Source organism: Lithobates pipiens, unplaced genomic scaffold (assembly GCF_037356315.1).
Source record: "Lithobates pipiens isolate NorthernLeopardFrog02 unplaced genomic scaffold, aLitPip1_a1.2 Scaffold_23, whole genome shotgun sequence".
NCBI lineage: Eukaryota > Metazoa > Chordata > Amphibia > Anura > Ranidae > Lithobates > Lithobates pipiens.
The window spans coordinates 170,416,492-170,440,141 of NW_027507785.1; the positions used below are offsets into that span (position 1 = coordinate 170,416,492).

A 23,650-nucleotide genomic window follows, 5' to 3' on the forward strand; every position below is an offset into this window, starting at 1 on the left:
GTCAGAACAATGACAGTAGGGCTGCAACTATCGATTATTTTTATAATCGATTCGTTGGCCGATTATTGTTTTAATTAATCTATTAATTGGATACAATTCTCAAACAAAAGCATGGTCTATAATTTAGTTAATATATTAAGTTTCACCACGTCATTATACGGCGGCTGTTTGAAGATGAATACCATGTTATGGTAGTAGATGCCATAACCCTGATATCCTTTTCCTCTGCGGACGTTCGGCTTTCAGATAAAAGTTGTGTCAGCAGCGGATTCGCCTCAAGGGGGGGGGGGGGGGGGGGGCTGCTTAAAGTGATATCAAACGTCACTGTCGACTAATTGTCTTTAAAGGGGATTTTTTATTTATTTTTATTTTTTTAATTGCATTGTATTGTAAATATGACAAGGTTTTCTATTACAAGGTTTGCATTCCTTGTAATAGGATCAAAAGTAACCCAATTTTTAAAAAATAAAATAAAAATAAAAGTAAAATAAGAAAAATAAAATAATTTAAAGCGCCCCGTTCTGCCAAGCTCACGCAAAGAAGCGAACACATACATAAGTCGTGCCTGAATATGAAAACGGTGTTTTAAATCACACATGTGAGGTATAGCTGTGATCATTAGAGTGAGAGCAATAATTTTAGAACTAGACCTCTGTAACTCATAACTGGTAACCTGTAGAAATTTTTAAACGACGCTTATGGAGATTTTTAAGGTTCAAAGTTTTGTCGCCTTTCCACGAGTGGGCGCAATTTTGAAGCGTGACATGTTGGGTATCAATTTTACTTGGCGTAACATCTACAATCTACAAAAAAATTGGGCTAACTTAATTGATGTCTTATTATGTTTTTATTTATTTATTTTTTTATTCAAAAAGGTGTATTTTTTTTTTTTTTTTTCAAAAAAAAAATTGCGCTTGTGAGACTGCTGTGCAAATGAGTGTGACATAAAGTATTGCAACGACTGCCATTTTATTCTCTAGGGTGTCTGAAAAAAAAATCTAATGTTTGGAGTAATTTTCTAGCAAAAAAAAATGATTCTCAAAAAGAGGCTCGGTCCTTAAGTGGTTAAAAGGCCAATTTTATTCTTTAATATCTATATGCAGTGGTAAATATAAATAACCAGCTATAATAAGGGAACGAAATGATCTAATCCACTCCTGAGCATAAGAGACAGAAGAGATGTACATACTATTAGAGGTTGAATCTGGTACATATTATTGGACTCGGAGATCAACATTTTTATCTAAAAAAAAAAAAAAAAAAAAATTTCTTTAAAGACCTAAAAACGCAGTGTTTTTGCAGACTTTCTGACTGTAATATATGCATGCGACTCCCTTCATAGACGGTTAGCTTGATACAAGTTACCTGCACCTGCTGTCACTTATGCTGGCCATACACAAACAAATTTTTCCTTCCGAAATGTATGTTGTAAGAACGTCCGATTTTTCTAATCGTTAGTGGAGTCAAATTTGACATTTGTTTTCAACCACAGATTCCAAAAAATTGAAGGAGCAGAATAGAAAACGTATTGATTAAATTACTTTTTGGACAGTGTTTTTGTTTAGAAGTTACGCAAGTGAAACATGTTAACTTGACTAGGGTGCAAAAACTTTTGCATATGACATTCATTCTTTGAATGTACAAATTATTTTTGTACGAATATTCATACGAATGTTCTACAAAAAGCCATACATGTATGGCCAGCATAAGACATTTAGTAGCCGCGAGATGTGTGTGGTTTGTGTGTTTTTTTTATTTTATTTTATTTTTTTATCACCTGTCATAATGGGGTTTAAAAAACAAAAACAGCAGATAATCGCTACTATATGGTGTTAATTTATGCTGCAAAACTGTGAAAGTAATAAACCAGCAGGCTAGGAGAAGGTTGGTAATCAGACTGTATGACTTCAGTGCATTATAGAAAATGAGATAACTGACAGATCTGAAAGTAATGTTTGATCACAAGACCTGCTTTGGAAAGAACAGATCGCTCTCTTTCAGCCAGCTACAAATAATACATGAGCATGTTTATTTATGCATTTGTATTATGTTTTGCTAGTGTCTTTTCATAAAGGCATGCCTTCACTTGTGTGGGTTTTGTTTAACCTTCTTATTTATAATATATCTCTTTGTATTTTAGCATTTGAAAACCTTACGTCATCCATGTCTGCTCCGTTTCTTGTTGTGTACTGTGGAAGAAGATGGGATCTACCTTGTAACAGAGCGGGTACAGCCCCTGGAAATGCTTCTTGACAAACTAACAAGTGATGAAATTTGTGCAGGAATCTATGACATCTTGCAAGCTCTGGTATTTCTACATGATCGGGTAAACAACCTCTTCTGTTTTTAAGAGGAAAAAAAGATATATAATTTTTTTTTTTAAAGTTTATTTTAGGGGCACTTTTCGCGCGCTTGCGGGGTGTCACTCCCAAAGCGCTTTGCAGGCGCATCAGCAGCGCTGGCCATTGATTTCAATGGCAGGAGCGTTTTAGGAGCGATGTGTACACTACTCCCACAACGCCCCAAAGATGCTGCTTGCAGGACTTTTTTTCTTGTCCTGCAAGCGGTGCTTTCACACTGGGGTGGCAGAGATGGTGTTTTTCAGGCACTTTACATGCACTATTTTTAGCCCTTTAGGGCCTGAAAGATGCCTCAGTGTGAAAGTAGCCTTACAGAAAATCCCCTCAGTCCCGCTGACCTGGAGTTTGGCAGTCGCCTGTTCTGACAGAACGTATAGCCGCTTTACCGGTCCCGGCATTTAAAATCCCTGCGGCTTGCTCTCCTCTTTGCCTACGGCGACAGGGCGGGCTACACAGGTTCTGATGTGATGCTCTGCTGCCCATGTGATGGCGCCGAGCAATTGGAAAGCCTCCTACCTATAGGAGATTGAGCCACAGGGGATTTATAATCCCTGAACTGGTGAAGCAACGAGCTGGTGTGTCAGTGCGGGTGATTGCTGGACTCCAGGTCTGGGCGATGGGGGGGGGGGGGGGGGGGGTTGCAGTGGAGAGGGGGTCCTGTGTAAGTTTTACCTTTTTTACAGATTTTTCTGTAAGGGTACTTTTACACTGGGGCATGGGGGTGTCGGCGTTAAAGCGCTGCTATTTAGAGCAATGCTTTACAGTCATTTTAGTGGCACTTTTCAGCCGCTAGCGGGGGATTTAAACACAGCGGCTAAATAAAGGGTTAAAAGTGCTGCTCCCGCTGCGCTGCCCGTTGATTTCAATGGGCAGGGGTACTTTGAGAGCTTTGCAAAGATTCTGCTTGCAGGACTTTTATTTTATTTTATTTTATTTTTTTTAAATCAGGCTTTCATGCTGGGGTGACAGGAGAGGCGCTTTACAGGCGCTACTTTTAGCGCTGTAGCGCCTCCAGTGTGAACATTGCCTAAAGGTGAACGTGCCCTTTAAGTGGTGAGTTGAGCTGGGAATTTCTCATTTTGTTTGGCAAAAAAAAAGTAAAGCCCAGCTTTAGCTGCCACTTTTAAAGCGGAGGTCCACCCTAAAATGGAGCTTCCGCACATCGGATTCCTCCCCCCCCCTCCGGCGCCACAATTGGCACCTTTCAGGGGGGAGGGGGGTGCAGTTACCTGGATAATCTAGGTAACTGCACCCACTTCCTGGCTAGCTCTCTGCGGAAAGGGGCATACATTACGCCCCTTTCTGCAAGTGCCCGCCCCCTTCCGCAAGTGCCCTGCTGCCTGCTGGGAAACACACAGATCCCAGAGGCAGCGGGGACCGTCCTCATTGCGCAGCGCGGCTCGCGCATGCGCAGTAGGGAACCGGGAAATGAAGCCGAAAGGCTCCATTTCCTGATTGCCATACCCAAGATGGCGGCGGCAGCACTCGAGTGTCGATCTAGAGATCGGCTTCGGGTGCCGACATCGCGGGCGCGCTGGACAGGTAAGTGTCACTATTTTAAAAGTCAGCAGCTGCAGTATTTGTAGCTGCTGACTTTAAAAAAAAAAAAAAACACGGAGTCCCGGCGGACTCCCGCTTTAAGCATTTGCAGCAACATGCTTTTTTCCCCTAATCATCTTTCAGGACAGCCATCTGAGAGACCTTGGCTCCTCCCCTCTGTAGGAAATGCCTGCACCAGCTTTCCATAAATTTTCCTCCTCCCCCGCTTCTCCTCAGTTATTTGTTTCCTCCAGGAGGGGAGACACTAAGGAAACCAAGCCAGGAGAGTCAGGAGGCTCAGGCAAATGTTCTGGAAAGCAGCAGAGGCTGCTTGGGCAAAACAAAAGACAGACTGATTTGTAATGCCGTCCCCGCATCACTGAGTGCAGATAGAGGTCGGAGGGGCTCCTGTTCAGCTCCGAGTGTGGAGCAAGGAGGTGCATGGCTGGCTGTCTCATACCCCCAGCATCGTAGAGCACTCAACAGTGCAAACCACGCTGGGTATTGTGATCGGTGGCGGGTGACGTCACGTCCGGCGAAGGGGGCGTACATTTCCGGGTTTGCGGCTTCCGGTTTCCGGACGCGAAACATGAAGAGGAGTCAGGCGTGAGCTGGAGAGGAGCCACATATGCTGTAGAGACAGCGGAGGCCCCTGTGGTGACATCAGCATGTCGGACGCAGAGGGAAGGGACACTGCTCCAGCAGAGACCAGCTCCAGCCATATCAAGGTAAGGGGAACCTAGGGTGGAACTCCCCTGGCCTAAACCACTACCCCCCCCCACCCAATCCTCACCCCCCCCCAGGGTACATGGAAAAGGGGGGGTAGGCAAGGTCCCTCCATTGTGTCAGAGGGTGGTTCATGGGGCCCCTGGTGAGGTAAGAGTATGGCAGTATTAATGTTGTGGGGTTTTCTTTATGTCATTGCAGAAAACAGATAAAACCAAGCCCTCTCACAACTCCAAAAAGGTGCCCTTCTTGTAAAAATACACTTAAAGATTCCTGGGGGAAAGCATTGTGTAAGGAATGTATTAATAAATTAGTGCAAGAACATTCCACTGAACAGGGCAATGATTTAGCGGCATCTGTTAAGGAACTATCCAGTACCTTTTGAGTCATTCAAAACCTTTTTTTTGAAGGATTTCAGATCCCACAGGTGCAGACTGCTCCTCCTTCAGTACAATCGGCACTACCAAAGACACAAGCACTACCCTCCACTAGTGCAAGTCCTTTAGTAGACCCTAGGGAGGAGGTAGAGGACAAGCCTGACAGCGCAGCTTCTGGCTTCCAAGAATCAGAGGGTGAGGCACTGGAAGGGGATTCCAGAAAACCCTCCCAATACAAGCTCTCATTAGAAGAGGAAGATCAGCTTTTGGGAGCCATTCATACCACATTGGGTATACAAACGGAAAAGAAACCTTTATCCCTACATGATCAAATGTATGAGGGTTTAGGAGAACAGGAAAAGAAGAATTTTCCTGTGCACGAGGTCCTAATAAAGGCAATTAAAAAAGAATGACAGGAACCAGAATGAAAACCATTTTTTTTTCTAAGGCCTTAAAGAGACGGTTTCCATTTGCAGGTGATGAATCAGTATGGAAAAAACAAAACAAAGCTAGATGCAACCTTCTCACAAGTTTAGCTTTTGAGGATATGGGGGTCTTATCTGAAGCAATGGATAAGAGAATGGACTCTCTATTAAAGAAGCCATGGGACTCCACAGTGGGAAGCCTAAAGCCAGCAATGGCAGTCACGGTGGTGGCCAGAAATGTAGAGTTTTTTTGGTTAAACCGTATTCAGGCACATGTCAAGGAAGGAACTGCAAAGGAGCAGATTTTATCCTCTCTTTTTTTTTTTTGTTTTTTTTTTTTTCCCACTCTACTACGAGGCATTGCGTATATCGCAGATGCATCGGCAGAGCTGGTACGCATGGCAGCCAGATCTTCGGCTCTAGCCAATTCTGCCAGACGGACCCTATGGCTAAAGACATGGCAGGGGAACTGTGCATCCAAAGGCAAACTGTGCTTGATCCCGTTTACAGGGGACCTGCTCTTCTGGCCAGTATTAGCAAAGGTACTGGACTATACAGCGGACAAAAAAGACGTTTACACTAAAATGGAAAGCAGCTTGGAGTCAGCCTCAACAGAATAAAGAGGCAAAGAGGGGACACAAAATCCCGCTTCTCAATGCCCAAGACAGATAACCAAAGGAAACCTTGGGTCCAGAGAGGGAAAAGCAAGGGAGGAGCGATTTTTCGTCGTCCTGAGCAAACCCACAATGAAGTAGTCTCCATGGGAGGAAGACTGGGGGCCTTCATCTCACAATGGGAAAAAATATCCTCCCAATTTATTTTAAGGACAATAAGAGAGAAGGGTATATTCTAGAGTTCTCAAAATCACCACCAAACTTCCAAAAAACAAAGAAAAATCCAGAGGTTTAAAGAGGTCCATAAAGGATCTCAGAAAACAAGGTGTAATCGTAAAGGTATCAAAAGAAGAAAGAGGACAGGGCTTCTACTCCCACACATTTGGAGTACAGAAACCCTCAGGAAAGATCAGGCCAATCCTCAACCTCAAACCCTTAAATCTATCCATAACTTACAAAAGATTCAGAGTGAATTCCATATACTCCGTAAAGGCTCTGTTACCCCCAAACTGTTATATGGCTTCACTAGATTTAAAGGACGCGTACCTACACATCAAAGTTGTCAGAAGTTTATAAGGTTAGCAATAGAAACAGGAAAGAAGACCATACACCAGGGATATGCAATTAGTGGACCTCCAGCTGTTTCAAAACTACAAGTCCCATCATGCTTGTGGCTGTCAGACTTGCTATGCCTCATGGGACTTGTAGTTCTGCATCAGCTGGAGGTCCGCTAATTGCATATCCCTGCCATACACCTTCAATTCCAGGCTCTACCCTTCGGCCCATCATCTTCGCCCAAAATTTTTATAAAAATTCTAGCGGAAGCTCTGGCACCATTGCCACTAAAGTCCATATCCATCATTGCCTATTTAGACGACCTTCTCCTTTTTGCAAAAACTCCCAGAAGGTTATTAGAAAACCTCAAATACACACGGACATTGGACATTGGAGCGCTCGGAGTAGACGCAGTAGCGCAGAAGTGGGCATTCAGCAAATGTTATGCCTTTTCCCCCCACCAGTGCTACTACCAGCAGTAATAAGAAAACTACGTAGAGAAAACACATCATTAATTCTCATAGCATCTCACTGGCCCAGGAGACTGTGGTTCTCTATGCTCAAAGGACTTGCCATAGAGCCCCTTTGATTGCTACCAGTCCAGGAGGACCTACTATCCCAGGGCCCAGTGTACTGTCCACATGTGGAAAGGTGGAAATTAGCCGGCTGGTATCTGAGGAGCAGCTGCTAAAAGCAAAAGGGTTCTCAAGCCGTTTGATAGAAACATTGCTGAAAAGCAGGAAGGTTGAAACACGTAATATATACCAGAAAGTATGGAAATGTATTAGCAGATGGTGCACAGAGAACAACTTCAAAACACAGAGCTCAGTAGCAGTCTTAGAATTTCTACAGAGTGGTGTAGACAAAGGACTAAGCCTAAGCACGTTAAAGAGTCAAGTGTCAGCACTGTCGGTTTACCAGGAAAGAAGTTTAGCTTCAAATCCTTGGATAATCAGACTCTCTAAATCCGTGAGCAGACAGAGGCCAATACAGGGTACGGCCTTTCCAAAGTGGGACCTGTCACTAGTGTTGTAAACTATGACAGCAGACCCCTTTGAACCACTAAGGGATTGCAGCCTGAAGTTGCTGACGCTTAAAGCAATCTTCTTTTGTAGCAATTACTACAGCCAAAAGGGTCTGTGAGATAGAAGCACTATCAATCAGACCCCCCCCCCCCCCCCTTTTTGCCAGATTTTCCCAGACTGCATAATCTTTAAAATGGACCCGGGATTTCTGCCTAAAGTAGCCTCAAGATTTCATAGAGGCCAAGAAATTGTGTTACCATCATTTTGTCCAAATCCTTCTCAGGAACAAGAAGTAAAATTCCATAATTTAGATGTCAGGAGATGCATCCTACATTATTTAGAAGCAACAAAAACAATTAGAAAGACTGAGTCTTTATTTTATTTTCTGGAGCTAGGCAAGGGCACAAAGCTTCAAGGAGCACAATAGCCAGATGGTTAAGAGAAGCCATAGGACAAGCTTACAAGTTAGGAGGTATGCAGATCCCAGAGGGAATCGGGGCACACTCTACAAGGGCAATGGCAGCATCACAGACAGAGAGAGCTGGAGCAATGCCGGAAAAAATTTGTAAAGCGGCAACATGGTCCAGCTCTATCACTTTTGTAAAGCACTATAGAGTGGACTTATGGTCAGCTAAAGATCAAACCTTTGGACACAAGGTCTTTCAAGCTGTGGTCCCGCCCTAAGGGTAAATGCTCGGTTATCCTCTCAGGTGGCTGTTCTGAAAGACGATTAGGGGAAAAACGAAGTTACTTACCGGTAACGTTCTTTCCCGGATTCTTTCAGGACAGCCGGGAACCCACCCAGATGTATATCAAGACATAAAGATTTCCTTACAGGAAATGTGATATAATTGATTATGTGTATCATATGTTCTTGTGTCTCCCCAGCAAACTGGAGGTGCTCTTTAAAGAACTGAGGAGCAGCAGGGGAGGAGGAAATATATAGAAAGCTGCCACAGGTGTTTCCTACAGAGGGGAGAAGCCAAGGTCTCTCAGGTGGCTGTCCTGAAAGACTCCGGGAAAGAGAACGTTACCGGTAAGTAACTTCGTTTTTTTTTTTTTTTTAACCACTTCCCACTGCCACCTCCTGGGTCTTTTAAGCTGATCTACATAGTTGGAAACTGAGTAGTCTTCAAGTACGCATCCGGAGCGTTATGGTACCCATTCTTTACTGTGCTGGGTGCGCATAAAATCCCACCTGTGGTGAGGGTGTGTGTGTGTGTGTGTGTATGTGTGTGTGTATGTGTATATATGTATATATATATATATATATATATATATATATATATACACACATATATATATATATATATATATATATACATACATATACACACACACACTGTTGTAAGCACCTCTGGCAGTTTTATATGGTTTGTCTTCGCTTCCGAGTAACTTTGGCCTGCATTTAAAGTTTAGGAAATCTATAAAGGTATGTGGATGCCGAATTCAAAAGAAAACTGAATACAATGTAAATATTAATTACACTTGGTATATTTATAAAGTGGTGAATGTAACAATTGACAATTATTCACTGCAGGTGAAACTTCTGGGTGCATGTGTTTTAAATTGCAGTGAATAATTGGTGGATGAAACATTCAAAGCTTTATAAACATGCTTCTGGATTACCAAAAACAATACATTTTGCTATAGTGTTTTGCCCTTTTTATTTATTTTTAATAAATTGAGTTGACATATAGTCAGATACTGCTAAAAGCTCATTCTGTGTAATATGCAAGTCTTATTGTTTTTATTGCAGGGAAAGGTTTCCCATAACAATGTGTGTCTTTCCTCTTTGTTTGTGAGTGAAGATGGACACTGGAAGTTGGGCGGAATGGAGATGGTCTGCAAATTAACAGAGGTGGTTCCTGAGGTAAGGCTTTATTGTCTGTAGTATAATGTGCCAGCGTAGAAATCTTTGTACTAATTGCGTTCCTCGTGGCGACATCAGTCCTAATTATTATTATTTTTTTTAAAGTTCATTAATGCGCTAAAACAATTTTGAAGCAAATCTCTCTAAACTGAGTATTGCTTTGCTAGAAAGAAAACTGCTGTCTCCAATGGTGCCAGATGGCACGTTTTAAGCGCATCGCCAACTTTTATGGTGTTGAAACATTGTAAGAATAGTAGGATTGTGGAAACCATCCAGATGACTCCTTGAGTGTTGCATTTGTAGTCAGGCATCGTTTTGTATATTTTGTTTTGTACACTTTGTAATTGATCCCACAGTAGACTTCAGAAGACGTGTTCTCTCCCCAGATAATTGCTTCTACTGAATGTGTTAAATTGGAGAAGAGGTCACTTGAGATTCAGTGGCTGACTTAATTAAGTGCATAAATCGCATCATTGTTTTCTTGGATCATCTTGATTCTGCACTCCTCATAACATAAAAGAATTTAAAATTGCTGTTTTTTTTTTTTTTTTTCATTCACCATATGCAAAAGTTTTTGCACCCTAGTCAAACTAATATTTTAGTCTCTGTAGGGATAAAATGTAATTTTAATTTATAGTAAATATCTGATCTAGTAAATCAAAGTTAAAAAACGCATAATGCTCTACAAGGTCTATCTACTCCTTCTTTTTTTTTTTTTTTTTTTTTTCTCCCTGTTCCCAGAACACTCCCATCCACTAGTTTTTTTTGCACATACAGGGTATTAGTTCATACAATAGAACAAAAAAAGAGCAAATCAAAATCTTTTCATATTTTAATTTATTTTAAGTCCCTTTATGGAATTCTATATTCCACAAAAAAAAAACTAAGTATATACATCATTTTTATCACACTTTAACCACTTCAGCCCTGGAAGGATTTACCCCCTTAATGACCTGACCACTTTTTTGTGATTCATCACTGCGATGCTTTAACTGATAATTGTGTGGTTGTGCAACGCTGTACCCAAACAATTGATGTCCTGACCGTCAATTTTGAAAAAGAAAAACTAATTTTTTTTTTGTATTATAGCAGAAAGTAAAAAAAAAAAAAAAAAAAAAAAAAAATTTTTTTTTTTTGTATGTGTGTGTGTAATATATATATATATATATATATATATTTTCACACTGTATTTAATTTATTGGCGTATAACACTCACTTTTTTCCTCCCTGAAAATCGGGTGCAAATAGTGTGTGCGTCGTGTGCCACCTGAGGGGGGAACGGGGAGAGGGGCGGGACGAGGACCATCAGATTACATACAGCGAGAATCTCCTGTTTACTCAGTAGCCTCTGTAATAGGAAGTCCCGTCTCCTGGGCCAGCATTGGACCACTGTTCTGTCTATCATAGAAGCCAGTCCAGGAGGCGGGACTTTGTATTAAAGAGGTAGCCGAGTAAATAGGAGATTCTTGCTGTACGTAATATGAAATGTAATCTCACCCCCCTCCCTGTCCCCTCCGAGGCAGCAGTAATCTGATGTGAGGCTGCAGATGGGCATTGATCAGGCTGCATTCATGGCAATGGTGAGGCTGCATATGGGCATTGATCAAGCTGCATTTATGGGCGATTGTGAGGCTGTAGATGGGCATTGATCAGGCTGCATTGATGGGCAATTGAGAGACCACAGATGGGCATTGATCAAGTTTCATTAATGGTTAATAGTGAGGCTGCATATGGCATTGATCAGGCTGCAGATGGGCAATGGTGAGGCTGCATTGATGGGCACTGACTTTTATTTTGCTTCAAAGTTATTTATTTAAAATGTACGTTCCCCCCCCCCCCCCCCCGAAACTTCCCTCCTAAAATTAAGGTGCGTGTTATATGCCGATAAATAGTACGGTGTCTATCTAATTTATTCATCAGTTTAAGCCAATATGTATTCTTCTACATATTTTTGGTAAGAAAAAAATCACAATAAAGCATACGTTGATTTGGTTTGCGCAAAAGTCTACAAAATAGGGGGATGGATTTATGGACTTTTTATTTATTTATTTTTTGGCTGCAACGGACAAATCTGACCCCACGTGACACTTTTTGGGGACCAGTGACATTACAGTGATCAGTGCTAAACAAATGCACTGACCAATGTATAAATGACACTGGCAGTGGAGGGGGTTAACGTTAGGGGGCGATCAAGGCATTAACGGTGTTCCCTGGGTGTGTTCGAACTGTGTGGGGGATGGGCTTACTGGGACAACACAGAGATCGCTGTTTCTGATAACTAGATACAGCAGATTTCAGTGCTTTCCCCTGTCAGTGGGGATCCGCCTTGTTTCTCTTATATTCACCGACTGACACAGCTCCTCTCTTTAGAGCACTGGGTTGTTACGCCACCTTTAGGAGAGGACTAGGCATAACATGTAATAAAAAAACTCAGACCTTCTAGTTCCGCCCAAAGGCCGGTCGCTTGGGTAACAACCCCTCAGCCTGCAATGCAGCCTCAGTTTTATTTTGCCTAGTGAAGGAGAAGGACCTAAGAACCCTGCGGGCCCATCGGTCTATGTTTTTTCTGCAGAAGCTTTGCTTTTTGCGCAAGTTTAAAGATCCTGTGATCTGCTATCAACAGCCGGCTGGGTGACAGGCTGGATACCCTTATCCTTGTAGTCTCCCCAGCCTGGCCAGCGAGCGTGTGCAGACCAGAGCTCCGTCCTGGGTCAGCCACGACATGCCTCAGCTCCAGAGGTGGTTGGTGAGTGTTAATGCTCCGGGGCACACATATGACCTGTCTGTCTCACAGTCTGCCAGGCCAGCAGCCACCCCGTACTGATTGGAGAGTGGGTCTGTGATGGAATGTCTCCCAGCTCTGCAGGACTGGTAAGTACAGCTCTAGCTGCTTTGGTGGGGCTGAGCAGCTGGGCATTCCCTGGGAGGTTACTTCGGGGGTCCCTCACCTCCCTCTCTTCTCTCCCTATCTCCCCCCCGTGGGGGATGCTGCATGAGGCTTCTGAGTGTTGTGTGTCATATGCAGGGGCTCTCGAGGGGGGGGGGGGGCTCTCACCTGGGGGGGGGGGGGGACTGCGCTGGCTGGCTGTGCCCTGTATGTGTGTGAATCTTTCCCTGGGGGTGTCTGGAGGCTGTACCTGTTGATCGCTGTAGCCCTGTTCACGGCCATTCTCTGCCTGTGTTTTTTTTTATTTTTATTTTTTATTTATTTATTTTTCATTGTCCCTCATGGTATACAGTGTTCGGCGGCCATCTTTGGTGGGGCAAGGAGCAGCATGCTTTCCTGTAGCTCGGTGGTCATTTTCCCTGTGTTTATGTCCTTTTTTATACTGGACGCTTGGTGGCCATTTTCTTGGAGCCTGAACACGTTTTGGATCAGTTTCAGTGCCATTTGCAGCAGCTCTGGACAGCACAGTGTGATCTCCTATGCACCTGGGAGCTGACAAGGGACACAGGCACTACTAGCTGGACAGCGCAGAACCAGTCGGGGTGGTGAGTCCTGCGGGAAAGAGCCTCTCAGCCAGCAGCAGTTAGGAGGGTGGGACCATCACTGTCCTAAGTCCCCATCAGGTGGCAGACAGGGTAGGGTCAGCATGGCTTCAGAAACTAGTGTTTCTTCCCCCGAAATCCAGGCAATTGCAACCGGTTCGCCTGCAGACTGAAGTGTTTCTGGACACTTTGTCGTCAGTCCTCAATTCGTTTGTTGCCAAGATGGAGGCGGTGCGTGGGCGCAAAGGTGGTAAAAAACAGCACCTGCCCCCCCCCCCCCCCCATCCTCCGGGGAGAACTCTGACACAGACTCGGGCCCTGCTGGGTCCATGCGTGGCAAATCGCTTGTTGGAGCACTTATCACAGCTGTGCGTGATACCCTGAAGATTCGGGAGCCAGCAGATCCCTTTGCTGATGTAGCGGTCCCTTTTGTGTGCCGTAAGCCAGCCCGTTCACCTAAGGTGTTCCTGTATCTGACTTCTTTTGATAAGTTAATTTACAAGGAATGAGGTCGACCGCAACTGACCTTTTTTTGGTCCCCAAATACATGGTGGTGCGTTACCACTTTAAGGAGAGCCTTATCAATAAATGGTCAGCTCCTCCGGTCGTGGTCCCCTCCAGTATCCAGGTTAAACAAAGTAACCACACTTCCGGTAGAGGGGACTCCTGCATTTAAGGATCCCACGGACAGGAAGGCCGAGCCAGTGGCTTGTTCCTTGTTCAACCATGCGACCAGTACTGGCATCCGTCACTAACCGAGTGGGCAAAACTTTTGCACCGCGAATTGGGAGAGCAACTGGCTTCTCCTGTCTGCGTGGAACTAGCAGACCAACTAGTGCAAGGCCTTAAGTACATTTGTGACATGGCCCTGGATACTCTCTCCTTGTTATCTAGGGCTTCAGTGTCAGCAGTGGTGCTGAGACGCCTGATTTGGCTGAAATGCTGGTCTGCTAACCAGGCACCCAAAAAAGCCCTGACGGATCTTCCCTTCTTTGGAAACTGACTCTTTGGAGCCTCATTGAATGACATTAAAAAATGCCACAGGTGGTAAGAGTACACTACTCCCACAGGCCAGGAAGGCTAAGGAGCCACGCCGTAGGCAAGGGCCTTCATTCTCCAATGAGTCTTTGGGTGGCTGTTGAACCTAAAAAAGATGACCGACTAAGCGTTTGGAGTACCTATGCTTGCTGCTGGACTCCATGGAAGCGAGAGTGTTTCTCCCTTCAGACAAGCTGCAGACTCTCAGAGCCGCGGTAAAACTGTTGATGAACCACAGGTGCTTCTGCATGCGAGTCCACCATTTGAAAATATCCGAGAGATTCCCTTGTTGACTCTTTCCCAGAAAGTGGTCTTTCTAGTGGCCATCATATCGGCCAGGAGGGTTTCGGAACTGGCGGCCTTGTCTTGCAAGTCGCCCTATCTGGTTATCCACAAGGATAAGGTGGTGTTGCGTCCGCAACCTTCTTTTTTGCTGAAGGTGGTTTTGGCGTTCCACATCAATGAAAACATTGTGTTACCATCTCCGTGTCCTAAGCCGACACCTCAGGAGGTGGCCCTTCATGCCTTGGACGTGGTTCGGGCTCTGAGGATGTATTTGTCTGCAACTGCTCCCTTTTCAGAAGTCAGACTCCTTGTTTGTTTTGGTGGCTGGTCCGAAGAAAGGCATAACGGTCTCATCGGCCACCATTTCCAGATGGCTCAGACAGATTGAAGTACAGGCCTATGCCTTGAAGGGGCAGGTGCCCCCCTTTCTGGTCATGGCGCACTCCGCAAGGGCAATCGGAATGTCTTGGGCCTTCTGACATCAAGCGTCTGTTGCAAAAGTATGTAAAGCGGTGACTTGGTCGTCTGTTCACACTTTTACAAAGTTCTACAAGGTAGATGTCAGTGCATCCACTGATGCCTGTTTTGGCCGCAAAGTTTTGCAGGCGGCTGTATATTTGAAATTGCACATACACTCTTTTTCCGTGTGTGTGGGGGTGTTTTTTTTAAATTTTTTTTAACTCAGTACTTTTAAGTAAATGCACTGTTGCATTTGTTACCGCAGTTTGAAGGTAGTGCCTCTCCGTTGAGCACCCTGTGTGTGTTTTTACCCACAAAAAAAAAAAAAAGTTTTTATACTAGTTCCCACATGCCATGGTGGATGAAGTTTTTATGCTGTTTTTCCCACCCCTCGATTTGGCACTGCTTGGGGATGTCCCAGTGGTCTAAAGAGAGGAGCTGTGTCAGTCGGTGAATATAAGAGAAAATAGTTTTTTTTTTTTTTTTGTTTGTACTCGCCATAAAATCCTTTTCTCTGTAATTCACCGATTTGACACAGCACCCGCCCCTCCTATTTTTCTTTACGTTATACTGCTTGTTGATGTACTGAGGCTGCATGGCAGGCTGAGGGGTTGTTGCCTAAGGGACCACCCCTTGGGCAGCACTAGAAGTTCTGAGTTTTTAATTACATGTTAACATGTTATGCCTAGTCCTCTCCTAAAGGTGGCGTAACAAACCAATGGTCTAATGAGAGGAGCTGTGTCAGTTGGCGAATTACAGAGGAAAAGATTTTATGGTGAGTACAAAAAAATTCTATTTTTGTCTCTTTACCACGATCACAGGTGGCCAGCAAACATCGAGTTTCCCCGGCGCACCCGCCCACTGTATCTCATGCACAGACCGACGTACAGGTTCGTTGCTTTGCACATCTAAACAGCTTTGCCGCAGTATATATGCGTATCATCCTTGATGTTTCTACAACTTGATTGGAGTCCACCTGTGGTAATTTCAGTTGATTGGACATGATTTGGAAAGGCACACACCTGTCTATATAAGGTCCCACAGTTTAACAGTGCATGTCAGAGCACAAACCAAGCCATAAAGTCCAAGCAATTTAGACCCCTGAGACAGGATTTTATCGCGGCACAGATCGGAGGAAGGGTAGAGAAAAATTTCTGCAGCAGGTCCCAATAAGCACAGTGGCCTCCATTATCTTCTGTAAATGGAAGAAGTTTGGAACCACCAGGACTCTTCCTAGAGCATGCTGCCCGGCCAAACTGAGTGATCAATGGAGAAGGGCTTTATTCAGGGAATTGATCAAGAACCTGATCGTCACTCTGACAGAGCTTTAGCGTTTGGAGAGAGGAAAACCTTCTAGAAGAACAACCATCTCTGCAGCACTCCACCAATCAGGCCTGTATGATACAGTGGCCAGACGGAAGCCACTCATCAGTAGAAGACACATGATATCCCACCTGGAGTTTGCCAAAAGGCACCTGAAGGACTCTCAGACCATGAGAAACAAAATTCTCTGGTCCGATGAAACAAAGATTGAACTCTTTGGTCTGAATGGCAAGTGCCATGTCTGGAGGAATCCAGGCACTGCTCATCACCTGGCCAATACCATCCTGACAGTAAAGCATGGTGGTGGCACCATCATGCTGTGGGGATGTTTTTTCAGTTGCAGGAACTGGGAGACTAGTTAAGATCGAGTGAAAGATGAATGCATTAATGTACAGAGACATCCTTGATGAAAACCTGCTCCAGAACGCATTGGACCTCCAGGCTGGGGCTAGGCTTCATCTTCCAACCGGACAATGAAGGAGCTTGGGAGGTCCTGCAAAGAAGAATGAGAGAAACTGCCTAAAAATAGGTGTGCCAAGCTTGTAGCATTAGACTCCGACTTAAGGCTGTAATTGGTGCTCAAGGTGCTTCAAGTGTTGAGCAAAGGCTGTGAATACTTATGTACATGGGATTTTAATTCAATTTTTTTTTTATAAATTTGCAAAGATTTCAATCTTCTTTATTCTCATTATGGGGTTTTGTTTATAGAATTGTGAGGAAAATAATGAATTTAATCCATTTTGGAATAAGGCTGTAACATAACAAAATCTGAATACTTTCCGGATGCACTGTACTACCTGCTGTTATATCCTTTGCAAACAAGCTTGGCAGCGAGCATGCACGGGTGCCTCCATAGCAAGCGGCTTGTGAATACTTTCCAGATGCATTGTATGTGTAAGGCAGGATTGCGGAGGTCAAAGGACTAGTCACAGTATTATCTAGAAGACTGTTGGAGATCTTTTGGAGTCCTTTTCCTGATTACTCACTTACCATGTTCTGCAGTGTGTCTTTTAAAAGCCAGTCATCTTAGTAGGGCTTTGCTTCTTCATGTCAGGGTTTGAACCGCCGCCAAACCCTGCCCATACCCCCCCTTTTTTATTTATTTATTTTTTCTGTAGAACAGTGAAAGTAATATTTACAGTAGCTATTATTTGCTCTTTTTGTACTATAAAGGGCTCTTTTTCGTTTTTTTTTTTTACCCCCATTATGTTACTGGCTGAGTAATCGATTAATTTCATAATCGATTCTAGTTTCAGCCCAAATATGTGTGTGTGTATGTAAAAAGCTCCTTGAACTTAGTCTGTAAGCTTTGTGGTAAGTGAACAGTCATGGAGTGCCACAAAACTATAAATAGTCATATTCCCATGTTTTCTCTGGCAGGTACACTGGTTTTATAATTGCCTATTATCTGTTTAAGTGTGTTTGCAAACTGAAAATCACAGGAGGAGCAGCTGCCTCTATCATTAAACTGTCACAGCTCACTCCAGTGTGCAGCTGGTAAAACTAAAATCTGTAAAATAGCCATTTTTGTTTGATCTGAATCTTCATTTTCCTGTATGGTTGTAATTGTGCAGTCTTGCCTTTCAGATTTTTATTATTCACCTAGCGGAATTGTCAGGCAGAATGCTGGGGTGTAAGACTTTCTGATCTCATTACTAACAAACATACTGTCAGGATTATATAAAAGGTTATGCCTGTTTTACTTGATGTAACCCCATGTTTTACAAACCAATTTGGATTTTGTGCACTAAAATTCATTTTAAGGGTGTTTTTTCTGTAAATTATGTTTTTGATCAACAGTTGTGCAAATATTGTGCAACATAGAAAATTGAAACACTCACAATCTTATTCTACAGAGCCTCTGCTTTCAGAAAATCAAATTAAAGTGTGTGTGGTGGTTTTATTTTTTTATTTTTTTCTGTGACTACAATTTTTAACTTAAAGGAAAGCTAAAGTACATTTGTATGGCACTGCAACCTATTAAATGTCGCTGCTCAAAGTAGAGGGGAAAGCATATTCCTGTATCCCAAAACGTGGGTCTCAGGTTTGTCCTAATACTAATCCAAGGGGTTAGTAAATGGAAAGATGAATGGATCACCACTACCCCCCGACCAGCCCAGGTGAATAAATGATAAAGAACGGCCTTTGCCTACCGGTCTCCACCAAACCACACACCCTGATGCATTTCACCCACACACCAGGGCTTAATCATGGGGTTGGGGTGAAATGGATCAGGGTGTGTAGTTTGGTGGAGACATGTAGGCTGAGGCTGCTCTTTATCGTTTATTGAGTCTGGAGTAGTGGTGATGGTTTCCTCTTTACACTTGTATGGAGGGTTAGGTATATCTGGCCTTCCCAATAACTTATATTTGAGAAAAGCAATATTGATATTCTACATTGTTAGTGTTTTTTCTTTATAATAGAATATATTTCTTTATCGTACATCACGGGAGCACAATAGTAATCACTATTTGGGTATATAGCCACCTTCAGATGATGAACACTGGTATACCTAATACAAGAAGTTCACTCCCTATATAACCCCTCCTCCTAGCAGGAGTACCTCCAGTTGTTTTATTTTTTATTTTTAGCCAGTGTCTAAGGTGTTGGTCACGAGTGAAGATGTGCTCTGAGGAGCTCCAGGAGGGATCCTTGCTGGATTTAAATAGCCTCCACAGACCGGATCCATCCCAAGTGCCACTGAGGCCAAGGTGGATGGTACCCAGGCCTTGTATACGAAGCACAAGGTTTTTCCTGCAATGCCGCTCTTTGCAGGGCTGGACCCTGGACTCGGGGCTTTGTTCATGCCTATATTACCTAAAGTTTTTCCTGGCGGGGTGCTGTTACAGGTCTAAGGGAGTGGGACCCTGATTAAAAAGGGACCCGTTCCTTGAAGGTTTGCTAACGCAGCCGATGTGATGGGTTAAGGTTGAATTTGTCTGTTAATTCAGCAGAATCTTGAGGCGGGAAGAAGCCTAGGAATTATAAGTCCACCTATGGTTTTCTTCTTTAGGGAAAAATGTTGTCATGCCTTAATTCTCCACTAGAGGGAGTATGTGCACATACCTTTTTAATCTGTTGTTGTCAGGAACCATGAAACAGACAGAAGTACAATCTAATCACACTTGTTTATTAATAAAAAGATAAATAGGAAACGGCGTAGTCAAGCAAGCCAGAGTCCAGTAGCCAGATTGGGTAGTCAGCCAGTCCAAAGTTGATAAACCAGATCGGGTAATCAGCCAGTCCAGACGTCCTGGATCCACGGAGAGCAACTACAAGCAGGATGGAAGCCAGGAGGGATGTTAGCAAGCCAGTCTTGAAACAACAGCAGGAGATGGTTCCTAGTGATGTGACCAAATGTGAAGGCAAAGGAGAAATGAGCTGAAAGACTTTATATAGGCAGGCCAGATGAGCATCATCGGGAACAGCTGGTAACTGAAGAGAGAGAAGAGAGCTGGCAATTAGCCGACAGCTGAGTGGCCAGCCCAGAGGAGGCAGGGCTAAGCCAGCCCTGACAGTTGTCTTCACTTCAAGCTCAGTGTCGGTCTGTGTGTGTGTGTGTGGCCGTAGCAGATTGCACAGGGGGATTCTTTTTGAGGTAAGAGATTTGCTGTGCTTTTCTCCCCCCTGAAGGGACCAGGAGGTTTAGGGAATCAGCATTGTTGTTGTTCGCCCGAGCGTGTGGGAACATTTTGAATTTCACTGGCGTGGTGTGTAGGATGTAGCATCCATGAGAACGCACAGCGCAAGCACAGGCTTAAGAAGTCTACTGGAGCACTCTCTCCTTGGCTGATAGCGAGGAGAAGCAAGCTGGTTACACTCTGGACACCGGAGTGGTAGGGCATGTAAGGGCTACAAAGGCCTTCCTAATATGGAAAGGATATTTCTCCCAGCGCTAGACTGAACTTCTATAGTGGTATTATACTCTGATTATTGTTCAGCGATTTAGTACATTTAAATAGTGCCTCTGCTTTTTGTGCTTAGGACTATGTATGTCAAAAAAGACACCACAAAAACCTCACAAAAGGTACCAAAGATTCCACCTCCAGGTGCTGGGAACTCCAGCCATGCCTCCACACTGTCATCCTTGTCTGAAATACCAGTTGAGGCAAGCCAAGGTGAGTCATTGGCACAAATTAGTGGTGCAGCTGCTTCTCACATCTCAGCCCCTGTATACGTGACTGAAGTTGCCTTTTCCTCTGCCCTGCAGGGCCTAGAGGGAAGATTTAGCGGCTTTAATAGCATCGTCCATCCAAATAGATAGGAAGCGTGTTAGATCCCCCTCCCCACCTTAGACTCTTTTCAAGGAGAACAGTGGGTACAGGATGAGGAGTTACCCTCAGGCAATCAGGAGGAAAAACAAACGGATTACTCCTCTGTGTAGGAAACCACGGTAGATGAACCCTTTTCAACCTCGCAATCTGAGAAATTGCTGGTACAATCTTACGGAGATGGTTCGTTCCCCTTTCATGCTGCTCCAAACAGTCTGCTGAAAGTTTGATTTCTTCTTTTGGGTTCCTTAAAAACTTCACAGCCTTTGCATACGTTTCCTGTCCATGCATTACTAGAAAAGCTTATTTATGCTGAATGGAATCACCCGGATGAGCATTTTCTCCCTCCAAAGAGTTTCTCAGTTTTCTATGCCATGGAGGAGAAATTCACCAAAAAAGGCTGGACTACTTGGGTCTGATCATAGACACAGCGCAGAAAAAGATGTTCTTGCCTCAGGCAAAGATCAATTCCAAAAGAGAGCTGGTGCGGATGGTCAGGTCGAAAGGAAATTCCTCCATTCGCCTTTGCATGAGGTTGTTAGGAAAGATGGTGGCTTCATTCAAAGCAGTTCGCTATGCCCAGTTCCATTCGAGACTGTTGCAAAACAGTATCCGGTCTGCTTGGAACAAACCAAGCTTTAGACTTGCCAATGCAGCTGTCCCCAAAGGTGTACCAAAGCCTCAGTTGGTGGTTACTAACCTAGAATTTGTTGACAGGAAAATCATTCAGACCGGTTATCTGGAAGGTGGTAACAGATGCCAGCCTTTCAGGCCGGGGAGCAGTGCTAGAAAAGTCAACTGTCCCAGGGACAGTGGTCAAAAACCCAAAGAGCCTTGCCCATCAACATCCTAGAGATTCGGGCAGTGGGTCTGAACTTTCAGGATACGGGATTGTCCTGTCAGGATCCAATCCGACAATGCCACAGCTGTGGCCTATGTCGATCACCAAAGGGGCACCAAGAGTCTCGTAGCGCAGAGAGGTGAACCATATTCTAACTTGGGCACAGAACATTCCTTTCTGTCCATCTGCAGTTTTTATTCTGGGAGTAGAGAATTGGCAGGCGGACTACTTGAGTCGACAGCGGTTATTCCTGGGGGATGGTCCCTTCACCCTGACATTTTTCGGGCTGTTTGCCAAAGATGGGGGACTCCGGACATAGATCTTCTGACATCCAGATTCAACATAAAGTTGGTCAACTTTGTGTCCAGAACAAGGGATCCACTTTCATACGGAACAGATGCGTTGGTGACCCCGTGGGATCGGTTCTCACTGATTTATGCATTCCCCCCCTATTCTGTTGCTGCCATGACTTCTATGCAGAATCAAGCTGGAAACAAAGCTGCTAATTCTGGTAGCCCCAGCGTGGCCCAGAAGGTCCAGGTATGCAGAAATTGCAAAAATGGCAGTGGAGGAGCCACTTTTTTTTTTTTTTTTTTTTTTTTTTTTTTCAGGAAGAAGTTTATTGAGCATTAACAAAAATACATTGTACAAGTGCAACAGGCACTAAACATAAGAATACCTTATTTGACATAACCTACAGGCAAGTGATGCATAGATTAGAACACATTAATTTAGAGCATAGCTGGGAATGCGACCACAAGGACCAGTGGGCCCCCTGCGGAGGGGTGAGACGCAATTCTTGCCCACAAATACATAAGGAGTGCGAGAGACTTGTAAGAATGCACTTAGGAGAGGATGAACCGTTCGATTGAAGGGCGACCAGTAAATGCGTGGGCCATGCTGAGAGCACTATCGCAGCTAGGGGTTATTCCTAGTCCATGCATGTGGACGTGTTGTCTAACCACCTGTCCCAAATTTTATTGTATTTGGCTGGGCAGCCTCTATGCAAGTACAATAACTTTTTTTTTTTATAGGGGAGCGTGGCGTTCACAACCCGTTATCCATTGATGAATGGTGGGGGGGTCTCTTTGATCCAGGTGCAGGCAATTTGCATTCTGGTGAGAAATAGAGATTCTTGTAGGAATATGTTGAGGTACTTCTCTTCGGGAATAGGGAAGATGCCAAGTAGACATTGGTGGGGGTATTGAGATAGGGGAGAGCCCATGCAGTCATGGAGGAACTTGCCCACCTGTGACCAATATTCCTGGAATTGTGATATCAGATAGTAAAATGTACCCTTGGGGTCCCCGCACTTGGGTCAAGTAGGACTGTGGTTGGGTTTGAACCTGGATAGGCGAGTTGGAGTAAAGTAGGCAGGTTGACCTGGCCAGTTGCAAACGGTTCTGTGGGTTTGTATGCCTTGCATCCATGGCTATGAAAAGGTTAAGGGGCACAGGATGAAGTCTTTTAGGTACACTATGCTTCTGCCTTCAGGAGACTGGACACTGGCAAACAGCTGTAAGAACAGTCTATTGCCCCCCCCCCCCAGCTAGCTTCCCTCCATTTTATTTTACTAGCATCCTATGAGAATGAACATCTCCCCCCCCCCCTTTTTTTTTTTTTATTTTTTTTATTTTTTTTCCTACTATTTCTCTAACCAGATTTTTCCATTGCTGAAGAGTCATTAGAGCTCATTGCAGCAGCTTTACAGATCGGCTTATCCTTGGCATGGCCCTGAAGACTATACCTGTAACCTCATATTTTATTGAACACTTAATGATATATTTAGATTTTTTTTAATGATATCGATTTATAGGATTCAGTGGTGGAACATACACTACACAGTGGTACACAGGGCAGCACAGTGGTGTAGTGGGTAGAACTCTTGCCTAGCAGTAAAAAGGGTCGCTGGTTCAAATCCCAACCACAACACTACCTGCCTGGAGTTTGCATGTTCTCCCTGTGCCTGCGTGGGTTTCCTCTGGGTATTCCGGTTTCCTCCCACACTCCCAAAGACATATTGGTAGGTTAAATGGCTTCTGTCCAAAATTGGCCCTAGTATATGAACGGGGACCTTGGATTGTGGGCTCCTTGAGGGTGTAGGGACCAATGTGAGTGTACAATGTACAGGGATAGGGACAATTGTAGACACTCCAGTTGAACTGGATGGACCAGTGTCTTTATTCAACCTTTCTAACTATGTAACTACATTTAGCGCCACCTGTTTCATTATTTGGAACTCTATACACAGTTATTATTTTTAAAGTGGCGGCTTAGGGGTGTCTTTTTTTCTTTATTTTTTTTTCTTAGCGCAGTGGTGAATACACAGTTAATAGGGCGTTAGTAAGTGTATTATTGGTTTACATATACCTGTAACCTGCTTAAGGAACAAGGGAGGCCAGTCTGTAATGTGCCCTCAGAGCACTGAACTTTGCATTAGGCCCTCTTAG

The 23,650-nt window shown here is 44.1% G+C and overlaps 1 protein-coding gene across 2 annotated transcripts in view; it reads left to right on the forward strand.

The window, feature by feature from the left end:
* The window catches only part of SCYL3 (SCY1 like pseudokinase 3), a 104,564-nt gene that overhangs the window by 14,263 nt on the left and 66,651 nt on the right, over positions 1 to 23,650 (forward strand). For both annotated transcript variants that reach the window (XM_077452602.1, XM_077452601.1), the window contains exons 2-3: positions 2,141 to 2,326; positions 9,381 to 9,494. In XM_077452602.1, coding sequence (XP_077308728.1) covers positions 2,141 to 2,326; positions 9,381 to 9,494 — 300 coding nt within the window. The remainder of the gene's footprint in view (positions 1 to 2,140; positions 2,327 to 9,380; positions 9,495 to 23,650) is intronic.